The 19,470-nt window shown below is 48.0% G+C and overlaps 1 protein-coding gene across 1 annotated transcript in view; it reads right to left on the bottom strand.

Annotated features, from left to right (window-relative positions):
- ATP9A (ATPase phospholipid transporting 9A (putative)) overlaps positions 1–19,470 on the bottom strand; it is a 140,906-nt gene that overhangs the window by 108,113 nt on the left and 13,323 nt on the right. The window contains exons 2-3 of the mRNA XM_024128332.3: positions 7,618–7,762; positions 4,095–4,208 (exon numbers count right to left, since the gene is read on the bottom strand). Of these exons, the coding sequence (XP_023984100.1) occupies positions 4,095–4,208; positions 7,618–7,762 (259 nt within the window). The remainder of the gene's footprint in view (positions 1–4,094; positions 4,209–7,617; positions 7,763–19,470) is intronic.

Below are 19,470 nucleotides of genomic sequence, written 5' to 3'. Positions count from 1 at the left end.
GTACGGCAAAAAAAAAAAAAAAAAAAAGAATAATAGGCAACCCCCAGCTCCAAAGATAAACACTAGCTTCGGTGAAGAACTTTCCAGACCTCCATGAATTTACGTGCACAAGTGTGCAAAAATACTTCTTGTGGGGGAGAGGGTCATAAAAATGGGAGTATGCTGTCCATGTTATCCTGAAACTTACTTTTTTCATGCAAAGAAAAAGATGAGTCACATCGTGTCGTGTCAACATCGCTGGAGTGACTTCATCATTCCTGACTCCGGGGCAGCATTCCATAGTTTTGCTGGACCAGCGTTCAGGTAACCACCGATGGACATTTGTTTGCTTCCAGTGTCTGAGTAACATACACCATGCTGCAAAGAATATCCTCGTACACACACCCCACACACATCCCAAAACGTTTTCTGATATTCCAAAGCCCAGTCCTTAGAAAAAGAAAATGAGTGTCCGTCTCTATGGGGCTTCACATCCTCTCCACATCCTAGCATGATCTCAAGCAAGCTCCTTACTTACTCTCCTTTGTCCCATGTTCTTGTTTATCGAGTGAAAAATCTTTTTTTCTCTACCAGTTTGTTTTGCCTCCAGTTCATGGGAATCTCCAATAACCACTGTGGAAGAATTCGATAGAGCTGATCTCATTTCCAACCCCACAATTTCTCCTGCATAATTCCATCCTCTCTGAGTCATACACATGACTCTTGGTTAACAGAATGAAAAATTTATGCCAAAGATGGCCAAAGTTCCCTCCCCAACACACAAGCCGACGCCAACATGAACAAGGTTGTAGGGGTGCTAGTAGGTCTGCACCCCAAAACTCGTTCGGACAATGGGTTTCTATGACAGGCTGGGCAGATGAATACCTCGAGGGGAGAGAGCACAGACCAGATATCATGCTTGAGATGGTAAAGGCAGGGAGAGGGGGAGACACACAGCTGCCTTCTCGAACACCTTGGGATCCAACTGCATTTACATAACACATACTTTACTATAATGTAAGTTAGAGTGTATGTAAAACAGGCACGTGTAAGAAGAGACTGAAAGGAAACAGACCAGAAACATAGATGGGGCATCTCAGGAGGTGGCTGCACAGGTAGGGATTTTTGCTGTGCTGCTTCTCCTTCAAATTTTTCTCCAAAAATAATGAGTCCCGGGGGACTTCCCTGGTGGTCCAGTGGTTAAGAATCCGCCCTTCCAATGCAGGGGACATGGATTCGATCCCTGGTTGGGGAACTAAGATCCCACATGCCACGGGGCAACTAAGCCCTCGTGCTGCAACTACTGAGCCCGTGCACTCTGGAGCCTGCGCCACAACTAGAGGGAAGCCCACGTGCCGCAACTAGAGAAGCCCACATGCCGCAATGAAGATCCCACATGCTGCAACTATAAGACCCGATGCAGCCAAATAAATAAATATATATATATATATATATATATAAAAAAAGAATGAGTCCCTTTGAAGAGTCCCTTCGTAGTTGATAAAGGAAAAGAAAAATGAACAGAGGACGTTTTGCACGCAGTAAAGCAGCAAGATCTGGGGTTTGGGGAGAACCCAACAGACAAGATTAGAGAGGTGGGATCTGGTCATCCCACACTCCCAGTCGAGGGTTCCTGAGCCCAGAAGGCACCAGTATGAGGTACCAAGGAACCCCCTACAGCCTCAAGCAAAGCAGAGACTGCAAACCGGCAGCCTGCAGACAGACCACCAAGAGAAGGGGTGTGCTCACTCCACACAGTGCTTTAGCGTTTTGTAAATGAGTTAGCAACGTTTGAAAATCAAGGGAAAGGGATGCTGGAAATTAGAAAAAAATGATTCAGCACTGTGTATATCTTGTAACCTTTTTTCTAAAAAGGAGCGTTGGGAAGCAGGGAAAAGACAAGATTTTTAAACTTGATGTATGTCAATTATACTTCAATTTTTAAAAATTATGGTAAATGGCAGAAGCCAGTCCGGAAAAAATTTATTCATTGTTTGTAAACTTTGGAAGAAGGAAAAAGAAATGCATGACAGTGTTTTGGGGGTGGAACTGGATAAAAGGGAGATTTTTCATGAGGTACCTTTTTACACGTTTCCTGAATCATGTGACTGTATTACCTTTCAAATAACTACACTTTAAAAACGTAATCAGTAAAATGCAGGGTGATAGATGATATTTTATACACACCGCAGACTAACTTTTCTTAAATAACGCAGGCCTCTCACCGCTGTGGCTGCTCCCGTTGCGGAGCACAGGCTCCGGACACGCAGGCTCAGCGGCTAACTGACTTACAGTTTGATCTTTTTTTTTTTTTTTTGCGGTACGCAAAAAATACGCAGGCCTCTCACCGCTGTGGCCTCTCCCGTTGTGGAGCACAGGCTCCGGACACGCAGGCTCAGCGGCCATGGCTCACGGGCCCAGCCGCTCCGCGGCATGTGGGGTCCTCCCGGACCGGGGCACGAACCCGCGTCCCCTGCATCGGCAGGCGGACTGTCAACCACTGCGCCACCAGGGAAGCCCTACAGTTTGACTTCATATAGGTATGTAGCAAACCGTTGTGGAGCTAAAAAACTAAATAAAATTAGGGTATTTCCGGTAAAACTCTGAAGTTTCTACCTCTTGGGCCTGGCAACGCTGGGTCCATGTTTGCAGCTGATGGAACAAAGCAGCATCTTCTGCTTTGAGATGGGACACGAGCCCCCCGCTTCTATCAGCCTGGCCTCTGAGTTAGCGACACTCACTGTGTAGAAGCACACACCCTGATGCAGACAGGAATGTCTGTTACCCCAACATCCCACCTCACCCACCAATGACTCAGAGCAGAAGAGAACGATTTCCGCATCCCAAAAGCACCTCCACCGCTCGTGTGGAAGAAATAAAGCCCCTCCTCCTCCCAGGGCTGGGGCTGCTGACACGACCTGTCTGATTAACGTAGCCCCAATGGCGTGTGGACCCCCGCTCCCGGGGCCCTTGGCATCCACTTCCTCTGCTCCCTAAGGCCTGTGCACCAAATCCTTACCGTCCAAAAGAATGTGTGTTTTTGTTTCCTTAAGGAGGAAACATCTTTTCTACTTTAACAATCTTCTCCCAAGGAAAAATTTAACAAGATTTGTGAACAGAGAATCCGAGGGTTCCTTCCGAGCCCTGCGTAATGAAAAATAATTATATTTCATAATGTCTCTGGAGGAAAGGAAATGTCAGTTTCACCCTCTCTGTGCTCCAGATGCGCTGGGCTTCTTTCTGTTCGTCAAATACGCTAAGCACGTGCTGAATGCAGGGCCTTTGCACTGCTGCTCCCTGAACCTGGGACCCTACTTTTCTTCCCGTCACCTCCTCAAGAGGCCTTTCCCGGCCACCCTGGCTAAGACTGCCCCTCCACATCTCCCACCTTCATCCATTCAACAAATACTAACCGTGCCTGGGATGCCCCATTTGCCCTACGACCTTCTACTACTTCACAGCAGTTTCACAACTTGAAACAATTACGCTCAACTGCTTATTGTCTGTCCCCACTGGAAGTCAGCTCCGCGAGGGCAGGAATTTTTCTACGTTTCAGTCACTGCTGCGTCCCCAGTGCCCAGCACCGTGCCTGGCACACAGCAGGTGCTTAATAACCATTTCCAAAAAGGCAGGAAGAAAGAAAAGGCGGCACAAGAAGGATGGAGGGGCGTCGGGTGTGTCACCCTCCATACACACTGAAGCACAGAATCTGTTACTCTGTCAACCCGGCACGCTGAAACAGTCTACATAATAAACAGAAAACAATTCAAAGAGCACGATGCACAGAGTCGGAGGCTTTGCCTTTCTCATGACCGCTGTGTGCCAGAGCCTAGAACCGAGTGATTCACGATAAGCATGCAAAAAATATTTGCCGAAACAAGGAAAGACTGAACAGCTGACGGACAGAAGGAATGAGTAGCACAGGCATCACTGCGGTTGATCCCGGTAGTGGGAGAGACAGAGCTTCACCATGAAAACCGCAGGGCTTCCCAACGTGTTGGCCTGAGGGTGTCCTCCCCCTTGAAAGGCCGAGTCCCATTCCAGGTGCTTGGAGGACAAAGAACCTCTGCTGCCCAACCTCTGAGGTTACTGAACAGACGACCCGACTGACTCACCAGGGGAACCCAGTAGGTGTACAGGGCTCCCAGTCGCATTTCGGGGACGAACTGGGAGCAGGCGAGAAGTAGGAAGTAGAGGTTGAAGAAGTATTTGAACTGGTTAAACAGCACCTGGAATGGAGAGAGAGGAGAGAGAAGACACTTGAGGCTGGTCTGATGCAGCTGGGCGGGCTTAGAGGGAGATGAGTGACATTTCAAAACACTCCCCCGGAAGAACAAAACTCACATGGTACCTGCACATACGGTTTACACACCTCTACATGTTGTAAAGGAAAATACACCTGGGTGACGAAAACATAATTTGTTTTGGGAATTATAAACACCAGATTCAAGACAGTGGGGACCTCCGGGCAGGGAGGGTATGCTGGAGGCTTAGGCTATAGTTGTGAGATTTTATTTCTTAAACTTTTTTTTTTTTTTTTTTTTTTTAATTTATGGCTGCGTTGGGTCTTCGTTGCTGTGCACGGGCTTTCTCTAGTTGCGGCGCATGGGCTTCTCATTGCCCTGGGTTCTCTTTGTTGCGGAGCATGGGCTCTAGAGCGCAGGCTCAGTAGTTGTGGCACGTGGGCTCAGTAGTTGTGGCTCACGGGCTCTAGAACGCAGGCTCAGTAGTTGTGGCTCACGGGCTCTAGAGCGCAGGCTCAGTAGTTGTGGCACATGGGCTTAGTTGCTCCTCGGGCATGTGGGATCTTCCTGGACCAGGGATCGAACCCGTGTCCCCTTCATTGGCGGGCGGATTCTTAACCACTGCACCACCAGGAAAGTCGGAAACTTTTTTTTCCTTTTTTTTTGGCCAGGCGGAGCAGCACGTGGGATCTCAGCTCCCCAACCAGGGATCGAACACGCGCCGCCTGCAGTGGAAGTGCAACGTCTTAACTAGTGGACCGCCAGGGAAGTCCCTTCTTAAACTATTTTCTAAGTACAGGAAAGGCCACTCAAAATGTTGTTGAAGAGGTTTCAGTGGGAAATGCTTATGCTGTAAGACTGAATCAAACGAGTGAGATAAATGGATATCTCCATGGTATTATCTCAACGCCATACAATAACTACAGCAGAATTTCATCCCATGCGGCAGGAGGGTTCTGGCAGAGTTTCAACTGCCCCCACATGCCCTGGAAGTGACAACGATCCCCCTGACTCGTTTTGGTCATTGGGCAACGAACAGAAATGACGTGTCCCTTCGGAGCACTGTCCGGCCCCTCGCTCTTGCCCTGCCATGGAGACGTGGGTGCCCACGTATTCCAGATGGTGTAGCTGTGAGTTGGAGGAGAATGGCCTGATCTGCCTCAGAATTTCCATGAACGAGAAATAAACTTTCACTTGGCTTAAGATACTGAGCTTGTGACTTCCCTGCTGGTGCAGTGGTTAAGAATCCGCCTACCGGGTTCCCCTGGCCGCTGAGCCTGCGCGTCCGGAGCCTGTGCTTCGCAACGGGAGAAGCCACAGCAGAGGAAGGCCCGCATACCACACACACACACACACACAAAAAAAAGAATCCGCCTACCAATGCAGCAGACACGGTTTCGAGCCCTGGTCCGGGAAGATCCCACGTGCCTCGGAGCAACTAAGCCCGTGTGCCACAACTACTGAGCCCACGTACCACAACTACTGAAGCCCACGCGCCTAGAGCCCGTGCTCCGCAAAGAGAGAAGCCACCGCAATGAGAAGCCCACGCACCACAACGAAGAGCAGCCCCTAGTCGCCACAACTAGAGAAAGCCTGCGCGCAGCAACGAAGACCCAGCGCAGCCCAAAATTAATTAATGAATTAATTAATTTTTTAAAAAAGATACGGAGCTTTAGGGGGCTGGAGGAGGGGGGTAAGCCAGGCAGCAATAAATGTACTCAAAAATCACCCTTAAAGAAACATTCAGGTTGACCTTAAGCTACAGTGTAAGGTATTTGCATTTCCATGTTCTCCCTCAATAAATCAAACAGTGATTTTTTTTTTTTTTCTTCCAGCTTTGGAACTGATTGCTGCTGCTGCTTCTGAAGTCAGTGTATGGTGGAGGCCACAGGAGATAAAAATAGATGTTTAACTTAAGGGTGTTTTAGGGGCAAGGTTTTCAGAGTACTTGTCCATGGATTTGTGTTAGTTAACGAACAAAAGGGATGACTGCAGAGTAAAATACTCCACAAAACATTAGCAAACGGGCTTCCCTGGTGGTGCAGTGGTTGAGTCCGCCTGCCAATGCAGGGGACACGGGTTCGAGCCCTGGTCCGGGAAGATCCCACATGCCGCGGAGCAGCTAAGCCCGTGCGCCACAACTGCTGAAGCCCACGCGCTTAGAGCCCGTGCTCCGCAACAAGAGAAGCCACCGCGATGAGCAGCCTGCGCACTACAAAGAAGAGTAGCCTCCGTTCGCCACAACTAGAGAAAGCCTGCCTGCAGCAATAAAGACCCAATGCAGCCAAAAATAAATTAAAAAAAAAAAAGTCACTTCAATTAAAAAAAAACAAAAAACGTTAGCAAACATGTTAATAGAAAGGCTCTCTGGATGATAGTGTTAAAATTTACCTTTAAAAAAAAAGCTCTCTACACTTTTATCTCCCAACTTTCCGGTTCCAAATATGTGTTTCATGATAATGAGGGGTGGGGGGGAATGTAAGCACTGATTTTTTTTTTTTTTTTTTTTTTTTTTTTTTAGTCATGTGAAGCAGTGGGAGTGGAGAAGAAACAAAGAAATCCGTAACTGGCTGTGATCAATTAATTGTAAACACCACCGCACGCGGTTTTTTTTTTTAAGTCATGTGAAGCAGTGGGAGTGGAGAAGAAACAAAGAAATCCGTAACTGGCTGTGATCAATTAATTGTAAACACCACCGCACGCGGACCAGCCCTGATTCTTTTTTTAAATACATTTATTTATTTTTTTTTGGCTGCGTTGGGTCTTTGTTGCTGTGCGCAGGGTTTCTCTACTTGTGGTGAGCGGAGGCTACTCTTCGTTGCAGTGTGCGGGCTTCTCACTGTGGTGGTTTCTCTTGTTGTGGAGCATGGGCTCTAGGCACGTGGGCTTCAGTAGTTGTGGCATGCAGGCTCAGCAGTTGTGGCTCATGGGCTCTAGAGCGCAGGCTCAGTAGCTGTGGCACACAGGCTTAGTCACTCCATAGCATGTGGGATCTTCCTGCACCAGGGCTCGAACCCATGTCCCCTGCATTGGCAGGCAGATTCTTAACCACTGCGCCACCAGGGAAGTCCTCTCCTGATTTTTTTTTTGTTTTTTTTTTTGGGGAACAAAGCTACATCCTCAAAATATCTTTTCCACTCTTAGGCCCAACACACCAAATAAATGTGAAGTTATTCTAACCAATCACGTGGAGTCTCACAGCCTTGCAGACAGAAGGCAGCCTCCTTCCAGGTGCTCAGGACCAGGGAAGATGAATGGCCAGTGGCTGAGGTGACATGGAAAAGACGGGGTGTTCACAAAATCTGCCACAGGGACTTCAGTCTTCTAAGACTGGTACCACTGCATACATTTGGTGTAGGAAGAAGAAAACGATGTTGCCCCTGCCCGTACATACCCCAGGCAAAAAGGTGAAGAAGTTGTACTTCTGATTGTTGATGACATTTCGAGGGTATCTCTGGTCCCTCTTCTCGGGGTGCCCCAACCAGACCGTGCGGGGCCTGGGCTCCCCTGCACCGCAGCATCTCAGCCACTCGCAGCACCTGTGGGAAAGACACGCCCACACCGTCAAGGCCACGCCCACACCCATCCACTCTTCCCAGAATGTCTTCCTCTAAAGTATCTTCACTGGGTCAGAACCGCAGCCCCATCTGGGGCTTCATCCTTCAATGAGAGGGGAAAACACAGCTGAGGCATCTAAGAAGCTGTGATCCAAATCAAAGATGCTTTGTTCCAAAGCCCAAATTATTTCAAAAAGTAGGATTCGTTTTTAAAATAAGATTTAAGTTAAAAAGGTAAATACAGAGCAACAAGTACTGTTATCACTTTGACATTCTGCAGGTGAGAGAGGAAAGCTCAGGAGAGCTGAATAAAGCACCCGAGTTTGCCAAGATGTGAGAAACAGCTGAGTCTGGCCTTGAACCAGGTCCATCTTATTCTGAAACCCAGTGTCTTCCCACCCCACATGTTATCAAGGGTGCTGGTCACACCAAGATTACTATACAAAGAGAGAAGGGAAAGAATCTCCTTCCACACTCGGCTGCACGTTTTAGCAACACGCTGGAGGAAAACGCCAGGAAGATGATGACTCGGCGCCCCGCATAACCTGGAGACAGGCCAGCGTGCCAGCTGTAGGCAAACTGACTCCCAGGGCCGCCCCCGGAGGGCAGCTCACCAGGCACGCCTGTCCTCAGGTCGCCTGTGTGAAGCCAGGGACACCTGCCCGGCTCTGGCAAAACTCAGCTGCTCTGAGACACACACGCCTACCCTCACTCGTGCCAAAAAAAGGCAGCCCATCCTTCAGGAGTGGCTGTAAACAGGCTTTTCGAGAATTACGAGCATTCATAAGTCCTTGCATGGAAAGACCCCAGACTGAACTGTTCACCTCCCCGCCCCCCCCCCACAGGCTGGGAGGAAGGAACCCCAGCCCTACCAGCCCCTTGAGATGCTGCCAGCTGAAGGCAACCCATCCAGACATGGCCATGGTGACTTATGTAATCACTTGTCACCTGCGGACCCACCATCTCCCCCTCCTCCTACGGGCCAGGCAGGCCCTGCCCAGGTACTGGGGTGCAGAGCTGAGCACACACAGTCCCTGGACATCAGGACTCTATAAAGATTAGCAGCAAGCCAGCAAGTTGCCTGCTCAGATGCTCAAAATTTCCATGATGAAACACAATACTCTTTCTTAAAAATAGCATCCTGGTTCCGGTAAACTAGTGCTAGGGCTGGGGTGGGGAGGATGGCGATAGCTCTCACGACAATGGGTTTCACTTCTAATAACTCATTCGTGTTGGCGAGAGACACACACAGAAACCTTGAGGTGTCCAGCCCCATTCCTGCTCTTGGGTGTGCGTCACCCAAGCTGGCCATCCGTGGACGCAAAGCACTGAATGAAGGAGGGAGGATGCATTTGACGGAAGCACACCCTTCAATCTGCAGATACCTACCCATGGTCACTGAGTTTTCTGTGAACCAGCCAGTCTCTCCCCATCCTATAATAATCCTGTAATGACGACTCCCAGAGCTGAGTGTTTCTAATGAAAGCTGAAGAATGAATTTAAGAGAATGACATACTGTCAGGCTGTTTATGAGTTTTGTCTGTTTTGTCCTAGCAGAAGGTTCCACACGGCAAGCTACCAAGTTAAACTCTCCGTGACTTAACCGGCAGGCGTGCACGACAGGGGCAGGTCATTCAGGGCAGCCCGCACTGGTAGCAAAGCCTGGAACCGTACACCTAACCCGGTCATCAGAGGGCGGCTGTTCAAATAAGCAGGGAACATCCATACAATGGAATGCTCAACAGTCTTTGAAGAAGGAGATAGAGCCGTGTGCGCTAAATAGCCCCATTTGCAAGATATGCTAAATCAGAAAGGAGCTAAAAGGTGTGTCCAGGATGCCATTCTTTGCATGAAAGCAAGAGGATAACGTGCAGACTAGGCTTGCCAATGCAGAAAACCTCCACGACAGCTGACACCACCAGTTTCCTCTGGGAAGGAGGGAGTAGGGGCGCCTTTTCCTACCTATTCTTCCCTCACGTTGTACATATATTACCTATGAGACTAAATGTGCATTTCTTTTTTTTTTTTTTTTTTTTAGCTAAATCCATAATAGTAAGCATTTATTAAGTGCTCATCTGGTCCAACTATGATTCCAGTTCCTGTGGGGACCTAACTTTGCAACAGGATCCTTCCCTTCTACTTCCTCACAATCTCGTTGCAGTAAAGGGTAAGCATTTGGCACAGGGTAAAAGAAGGACTTTGTGTCACCTGAGCCCAGTGTAACTAGCCCCAAGCCCATCTCATTTAATCACCTTGACTGGCACCTTGTTTATTCACTTTCTACCTGCACTGGATATGAGCTGCACACTAGCAATGACTCTTAGGCCAATTGTATTTACTGAGTATCTAACAATACCAATACTAAGACACGTGACCATTGCTCCCTTTTTGTCACACATTCCTTCACCTAGAAGGCCCTGTGCACTCACAGGATGCAGGTCCTCGCCTAGGGCATTCAACAGCGAGCAAGCAAGACAAGGCCCTCCTCCCGTGGGGAGGAAGAGAGAGAGTAAACAGCTATCCAAAATAAAATAAAGCTATGGGATAAGAGAAGGAGTGGGGAAGGGGTGTGGCTCCGGGAGACTGGGTGGTCAGGAAGGCTGGGGTGACAGTTGAGCTGAGTGACAAGAAGAAACATCCATGCAACCAGGCAAGGAAGTGCCACCTAGGCAGATCAGAACCGCAAGGGCAAAGACCCAGAGGTAGGAAGCAGCCTGACACACATCTGCAGGGAAAGGAGACTGGTGTGGCTGGAAGGCACTGAACACGGGGGAGAGGGTAAAAGATGAGGTCGGAGGAGAAGGAGGGGGCAGACGACCCAGGGCCTTGTCACCGGGGCAGGGAGTCTGGATTTTACTCCATCCACAGTTGGGATCACCGAAGGGTTACAAGCACAGGGTGCCATGATCTAATTTCTTTTTTTTTTGGCCATGCCTCGCTGTTTGCAGGATCTTAGTTCCCCAACCAGGGATCAAACCCATGCCCCTGCAGTGGAAGCACAGAGTCCTAACCACTGGACCGCCAGGGAATTCCCGAGTTACATTTTTTTAAAGGTCCTTCTGGCTTCTGAGCAGAGAAGACACTGCTGTGGGCAAAAGGAGAAACAGGTAACAGGTGTGAGGCTTCTTTGGGGGATGGTGAAGCGTTCTAACATTGTAGTGATGGCTGCACAACTCAATGAATACACTAAAAAGTGCTGAATTATATACTTTAAAGAGGTGAACTGCAGGGTATGTGAACTATATCTTAATCAAGCTGTACATTAACCAAAAAAAACTGGAAACAGAAGGATCATTAAGAAAGCCGTTGCCGTCATCCAGGCAAGCAAAGACTAGGGTGGTGGCAGTGAGGGGTGATGAGGAAGATACAGATTCTCAAAATATTATGGATGTAGAAGTGTATTCTCTTTAAAAAATAATGTCTTACTTCACTTAATGTTCACAACAATCCTACATGGTATGTACTAGCATCATCCCCATTTTCATGATGGATAAACTGAGGCCCAGAGAGGACTCAGTTTCCTGCTCAAGACCTACTGCTCCATCAGCTCCATCTACTACCGAGCGGTGGAAGCCGACTTTAAGCCCAGGTCTGTCTGATCCAGATCCTGAGCTAAGAGCCTGAGAGTACCCTGCACAGCCATTAACAGCCCCATCAGCACAATTATTTCACAGCTCTATTTTTTTTTCTAGTCTCTCTTCATTACATAAAATTGGAAAGATCCTTAGGGGCCATAGAGAGTGAGGGCTCTCAGGCTGCTCAAACTGGAGCTCTTCTGTGTGCACATCAGCTGCCCTGCCCCCCACGCTCATTCATTAATCTTCATATCAATGCGTTGGCTCCCAGCTCCCCAGTCACCCTTCAATGCCCGCTCTGGGATGTGGACAGCCTCCTTTCTGCCTCTCCTTTACCGTCAGTGAAATGCTAAGCCTTCCCAGTAGAGGGCGCTGGAGGGACACCACTGGAGGAAAAAGCTCACCTGTGGTTTCCAGGCTGTGGCACAGCGGGCGGGTCAGCAGTGCGTTGGGTGAGGCCCTCGAATGGTGCTCTGGCCAGCTATGCGCCCAGCACATGCTGTCCCTAGAGGCTTTCAAGCCCCACTGTGGCCCAGGGGTCACCTTCGCAGGGCCCTCTCGATATGGACATCCCATGCCCCAGGCCTCCTCCACACCAGTGCCCTGATTCCCTCACCCCCAGGTTTGTCTCCCAAGGTCCTCCTGTCACTGTGGCCCTCAGTGTCCCACCAGGGACACTGTGAGCTCCGGTGCCCTCACTCCCATTGTACACCCAGCGTGTCAACCACCAGCTGTGCCTGCCACCCCATCGGTACCCCTGGGATCGCTTGCTTGCTTGCCCCACCTGCAGGCCAGCTCTGGTCCTGCCACCCAGTGGCCTGAACTCCACTGTCTCCAGCCAGGTCTGCACCCCAGCCTTAGGGAGGGGCCCCCGTCCAAGTGTGTCCCACCTCAGATTCAGTCCCTTAGCCTAGGCTACCATACAGTTTTCTTCTATAGCCTACAGTTACTCTTGTATCATAATTTAATAAGTCCATTGCCCTCCATCTTTCCACCTGATCGAGCCGAGGCCAACCCCACCTCTGAGCTCCAGGCATGACAAGCCCAGGATCCAGGCTTGGCCAAGCAGAGCCCTCGGCATGGTGATGGGCTCAGAGAAAGGGCCAATGAGAGGCCTGGCTGGGATTTTTGCTAGAAATTCCAGAAAAGACATGCTCTTCGCCCTGGGGTTGGAAGGTGGCAGAAAACAAGCCTGGAGTTGCAGGAAGCCACCGTGCTCCTGTTTAGGGATAGTCTGCCTGAAAATGGAGTCACAAGGAGGATGCAGAGACCACAGGAGGTTCCTGCCCACCTCGGGGGCGAGTGTAAGTCTGTCGGTTCCCTGGGCTTCTCAAGTCTTAGGCACCAGTACATTGGTTTTTGTTTTATTTTACTTTGCTAAAGCCAATGTTAAGTGGGTGCAGTTAACCACAGCCCCAAATCTCCTGTCTGCCACGTGGCTGGACCGTCCTTAAAGATGCATTCCTGTTGGTTTGTGTGTCTTCGCTTCTAAGCTTTTAAAGCCTGCAGTCTATCATCCTGACGTCTGCACACTGATTTCTTTAGAGCTGTGGTGTCCAACATGGTAGTTTTACACTTAAGTTACTTAAATAAAAGAGTTAAATTCCTCATTCTCAGCAGCCACATTCTGAGTGCTCCGCGGCCACAGGTGGTCAGTGGCTGTGGCCTGGATGGTGCGGATGCAGAACATTCCAGCATGGCAGAGGTTCTACTAGACGGTGCTGCTTTAGAGCAGCTCTTTCAAGGCATCTCCTCCCTCCTCGCTCTTGAACAAACCTCAATGCCACAGGAACATCAGCAAGTGGACCCCACAACTGAAGGCAATTTGCCTAAAGAGTTTCCCAAACTTCAGCCCTTTTCACACACACAGGATTTCTACCATATCCAACTAATTCTACTTTCTAACCTCATAAGTTTGCCTCAATTTGCATACCTTAAATCAGCGATTCTCAACAGGGAGAAGGGGGTTAGTTACTGGTATCTAGTAGGTAGAGGAGGTCAAGATTCTGCTGAACATCCTACAAAGCCTGGGACAGCACCCACCACAAAGAATGATGCAGCCTCAAAAGCCAGTTGTGCCCTGGTTGAGAACTCCTGACCTGGATTTTATTTATCAGTACATAAATGTGTCTTAAAGGGTAACTTAAAAGGTAACCACTGGGTTCGCGCCCCGGTCCGGGAAGATCCCACGTGCCGCGGAGCGGCTGGGCCCGTGAGCCATGGCCGCTGGGCCTGCGCGTTCGGAGCGTGGCCTGGATGGTGCGGATGCAGAACATTCCAGCATGGCAGAGGTTCTACTAGACGGTGCTGCTTTAGAGCAGCTCTTTCAAGGCATCTCCTCCCTCCTCGCTCTTGAACAAACCTCAATGCCACAGGAACATCAGCAAGTGGACCCCACAACTGAAGGCAATTTGCCTAAAGAGTTTCCCAAACTTCAGCCCTTTTCACACACACAGGATTTCTACCATATCCAACTAATTCTACTTTCTAACCTCATAAGTTTGCCTCAATTTGCATACCTTAAATCAGCGATTCTCAACAGGGAGAAGGGGGTTAGTTACTGGTATCTAGTAGGTAGAGGAGGTCAAGATTCTGCTGAACATCCTACAAAGCCTGGGACAGCACCCACCACAAAGAATGATGCAGCCTCAAAAGCCAGTTGTGCCCTGGTTGAGAACTCCTGACCTGGATTTTATTTATCAGTACATAAATGTGTCTTAAAGGGTAACTTAAAAGGTAACCACTATCATAAATGGAAAACCAGTATCACTTGCCATAAATAGAAGGCAAACATCAAAATCAACACAATGAGAAGCAAAGGCTACTAAACTCCCACTGGATACAGTGGCTCCCAGCCCCCAGCCTGCTGCCCGCTTGCCAGTTTCTTCTGCTATTCAAAAGTGGGCCCTGACAGGGCTGAAAATATTGAAGGAAAACTGAAAAAGGAAGTGCCTCGCTATACATCTCAATGTGATTTAGTTCCCGTCCATGAATTACTTAGGATCAGTGTAGCACCTGGAGCCATCATCTGCTATTTGGGGAACTACTGTCCTGCAGTAGAAGCCTTGGGCTTGGTGGCAAATTTACAAGTGACGAAGTCCTCCCCCGGCCCCCAGGTCAGTTAAAGCAGAAGAGGCGGCAGCCAGGCTGCCCCCTGACATCTGGATTTCTACCCACGACTCTTTTTTCTTCTATCAGCTGCCGCCACACCCCGTCTATCCAGGGGTAGACGTCAGCACCCCGGAAGTCCAAGAGGGGGTGCTGCCTGGAGCTGTGGGGTGGCAGCTGTCACCCTGCTGTTGCTTCTTAACACCCAACTGAGCTGTCTGTCACTTTCCCAGACAAATTAACTCCTATCCCACACTCTAGACAGGCTGGGGAGATGGGCTACAAGATAGAAAACCCCTGAGTGCGAGAAATTAATGTAGAGGCAGAAAAAGAAGTAACAAGCAAGCGTCACAGTTTCAGGACAGCAGGAGCACGTGGGCTCGAGGAATAAACAGCAGCTTGTAAACCAGATGGGCCTGTGCGCAAATCCCAGGCCCGCTCCGCGCCAGCTGTGTGCCCTTGGCCAATTCAACTTCTGTGATCCCCACTTTCCCTATCTGTAAAATGACGGTAAGACCCGCCTTGCTGAATTACTACGAAGACTAAGGATTTTATATATAAAGGGTGTAAGACAATGCCTAGCACATAACAGGCATTCAATGAAAAGTAGATATTATTTCCCTTAAGTTATTTTTCCAGATTGAAAAAAGAAAACATTAAAATTTTCTCACCTGAATAGCAACAGCTATTGAACTAGGTTAAGATGTAAGGCTAGAAATAATTTAGTCTACACTGCTTCCAGCTTAGATAATTTAAACAAAAGGAAACCAAAATGGACTTCCTCACGACTTGACTCTAAAACCAAGGTTTTGAGAGCCAATAGCCCGCCAACCAGATGTGCAGTGTTTTCACACAATCTGGCCAAATGCAAGGAAAAGCAAGTATTAGAGAGGGACACGCCGAGGGAACAATGTTTCTGGAAAAGGTAACTACCCCAACAAGGAGCTGGCGTCCAAAGAAATGATCATCTCTGCCCTGGTGCCACTCAGCAGGCACTCAGTAAACATTTGCTCAACTGCCTGCATGACGTACCCACCTTCCCAGAAGCCAGAGTCCAGGAAGCTAGAGTCTCAGTGTTGACGCCGGGAGGATCCAGGAAGAATGTAAAGGAAAATTAAAAGCAACACGGAGAACTCACAGATACAGAGAACAAACTAGAGGGTGCCAGTGAGGAGGGGCAAGACAGGGGAAGGGGATTAAGAGGTGCCAACTACTATGTATAAAATAAGTAAGCTACAAGGATATATTATTGTACAGCACAGGGAATAGAGCCAATATTATATAATAACTACAGATGGAGTACAACCTTTAAAAGTTGTGAATCACCAGGCTGTACATCTGAAACTTATCATAGTGTACATCAAGTATACCCCAATTTTTTAAAAAGCAATATAGAGAAAATAGTCTGCAGCAGTAGCTCTCAACGGGGGTAGGGGGTGAATTTGCCCCTGGGGACACTTGGCAACGTCTAGAGAGATGTTTGGCTGTCATGACTGCAGGTCCAGGGACGGGAAGGGCTACTGGCATCTAGTGGGCAGAAGCCCAGGATGCTGCTAAACATCCTACAGCGCACAAGACAGCCCCACACAGAGGATTATCTGGCCCCAAAAGCCAACCACCCCGAGTCTGAGAATGCTGCTCTAGAGCGGGACTGTCCCCGACATTTCTGTGCGGAGGGAGATGTTCTCTAGCTGCACCGTCGAACACACCAGCCATTAGCCACACATGGCTGTTGACCGCTGGAAACATACATTTTAGATTTTAGTTCATTAATTTAATGAGTGAAAACAGCCACATGTGGCTAGTGGCTACCACACTGGACAGCAGGTGTAGAAGGACGTAACCCAAACTGTTAAGCACAGATGCCTGGGGGGCAGGTGGGGGGTACTGGAAGGAATGGAAGGGAAGGTATGAAGGGAAACTTTTGCTCTTTGTTCTAGAAACAGGGAAGTGGCTAGATTTTTTTTTTTTTTTTTTTTAACTGGGAGAATATAAAATCTAGGATCTAAAGAATGCAAAGAAGGAAGTAGTTCACTGAAGTCTGAAGTATCTCTGGCCACAGGAATGCTACTGTCTGGAGAAGAAACAAGACTATAGTTGTCCCCCTTATCCACAGGGGATACGGTCCAAGACCCCCCCAGGGGATGCCTGAAACTGAGGATAGCACCGAACTCCATCGGTACGGTGTTTTTCCTATACACAAATACCTGTGATAAAGTTTCATTTATGAATTAGGCACAGCAAGAGATTAACAACAATAACCAATAATAAAACATAACAGTTGTAACAATATACTGTAATAAAAGTTATGTGAACGTGGTCTCTCTCAAATACCTTCCTGTACAAATTTAATGCCCTTTTCATCTTAACTAAAGTACTTATCACACGCTGTGGCCATGTTTTGCAGTTTGAGGTGCACGAAAACTAGCACGAATTTCTTTTTCCCTCTTCATAATTTCACTGATAGAAGATTCATTCTTACCGTGAATCTTAGCAACCTCAGCATACGATTTTTTTTCTTTCCTTTAAGTCGAGAACTTTCACCTTTTCACTTAAAAGAAGCACTTCACAGCTTCCCTTTGACATGTCCCGATTGCCAACATCACTATTCAGGGCCATTATTAAGTAAAATAAGGGTTGTTTGAACACAAGCACTGTGATACTGGGACAGTTGATCTGATAACGAGACCCATCGAAGTGACTACGGCAGGATATGCGGGATAGAGGGATGGTGACTCATGTCCAGGGCAGGACTAAGGAAGACGCAAGATTTCATCATGCTACTCCGAACAGCAGACAATGTAAAACTTATGAATTGTTTATTTCTGGAATTTTCCATTTAATACTTTCGGGTTCATTACGGGTAACTGAAACCATAGAAAGCGAAAGCTCAGATAAGGTGGGACTACCGTTTACCTATGAAAAAAGCCAAGTCAATGTAGCAACTTCTTCAACCGTAAAGCTCAGATCCTCTGACCTAGCAAGTCTACCTAGAAGGACACAAATATTGGTACTGGTGACCAACGGGAAATGCACTAGGAAGCCGGCAGCAGCAATACAGAGAGAGAGCAATACCCTGGAAATGACCAAATGCCCATTACAGCAAGACCCCTGTACAATGGACTGTAGTCTGGAAAGAATAAGGTAGAGACACACACACTGGCAGGACAAGATCCAAGTGATAAAACGAAAGGAAAAAAACAAGCAAACGATAAGCAATTTATTGTGCTACATTTTAATAAAAATAATATATGCTGATATAAGCATGGGAAAAAATACTAGGAAACAAATACACACACACACACACACACACACACACACACACACACACACACAGAGTTAACTCTGGTTCTCTGGGGTAGGGGGCAGTCACGGATGATGGAAACTGTCGCCTCTCCCTATTTCTCCTGCCTTAAGTCTTCCCCTATTGGTCTCTTTCTGCTCAGAACACATGACACCTCTCACATGGCATCCAACGCCACAATTCAATAATTATGAACTCAAATTCACCCCTGTTACCTTTTCATCCCAGGTCCTCACAGTCAAGCCACCGATTGCAGCCAAGGCAGGTGAGCTCCAGAACTCTGCACTTTTAGCTCTTCCCTGGCTGTTTCACTTTTCTCCAACTCCCAACCCCTGTGCAAGACGCATCCACACCAGACTTGCTCAGGCAAGCCCAGCACCCAACTTCTACTTATCTGTCAAAACCCAACTCTGTTATTCCCGAAGAGGAAGCAGCTCCGTTCTCCCTTAGACTTACTCACCTGTTTCTCTCTAGACCAGGACTGGCAAACTCAAATCTACAGAAGCCCAGCAAGTAACAGAAAACAATAAATGAACAAAAATAAACACAGGATCCAGTGGGGTGGGGCACACTGAGGAGACCAGATCCCATGGGAAGGAAGTAGCTGCCCCCAGATCCTACCAGGATACAATTCTACATAAGCCCAGCACAGCAGACCATCCAATTCTTCAAGACAAAGACAAAACATAGATTGGGAGATGCAAACAACACTCAGTTTTTAAATGTTGGTAACTGACTCAATTTTAAAGTACTAGGCAAAACGAAAACCACACTGAGAGATAATTTTTTTTACTTAGCATGATGACGAAGATCAGAGAGCCTAACCAACACCTGTGCTTGGTCAGGATGGCCAAACAGGCACCTTCACTGCTGGGAGGGGCCTAAATCAGTGTTACCTTGAGGGAGGGCAACCTGGCGACAGCCATCAAAATTACAAATGGACATTCATTTTGACCCAACCATTCCCCTTCCAGATATTCCATATGTTCCAAAATGGGTATAAAGACCATTCACCACAACATTGCTAGTAACAGCAAACTAGAAATAACCTAAACCTCATCTGTAGTAAACTGCTTGAAGTACATCTATTCGATGGAATACTATTAAGCCACTTTAAAGAAAAAATTTAAAGGAATAAAGAAGCTTTTAATGTCCTGATATGGAACAAGCCCAGGGTGTATTGTTAAGTGAAAAAAATAGGTTGTAGTGTGTAAGGTGTACTAACAATTGAATAAAAAAGGGAAACATCCATGCATGTTTGTCTAGATAGATAGATATAAAATACTTTTACTTTTTTTGGTAGATGGTTAAAGTTTCTCCAGAACAACACTGAAGAAATTGATGAGTGGTTGCCTGGGGAGGGGCACAGGGTAGGTGAACGGAGAGGGTGGGAGGGAGACTGAGTTTGCAATGTACACACTTCTGCACCTTTTAACACTGAACTGGGACTTCCCTGGTGGCGCAGTGGTTAAGAATCTGCCTGTCAATGCAGGGGACACGGGTTCGAGCCCTGGTCCGGGAAGATCCCACATGCCGCGGAGCAACTGAGCCCGTGCGCCACAACTACTGAGCCTATGCCCTGGAGCCCACGAGCCACAACTACTGAAGGCCACGCGCCTAGAGCCTGTGCTCCGCAATGAGAAGCCCGTGCACCACAATGAAGCGCTGCAACTAGAGAAAGCCCCCGTGCAGCAATGAAGACC

This window comes from Physeter macrocephalus, chromosome 14 (genome assembly GCF_002837175.3).
Source record: "Physeter macrocephalus isolate SW-GA chromosome 14, ASM283717v5, whole genome shotgun sequence".
Lineage (NCBI taxonomy): Eukaryota > Metazoa > Chordata > Mammalia > Artiodactyla > Physeteridae > Physeter > Physeter macrocephalus.
The sequence above is the reverse complement of the archived record's forward strand: the minus strand, read 5'-3'. Positions and strand labels throughout refer to the sequence as shown.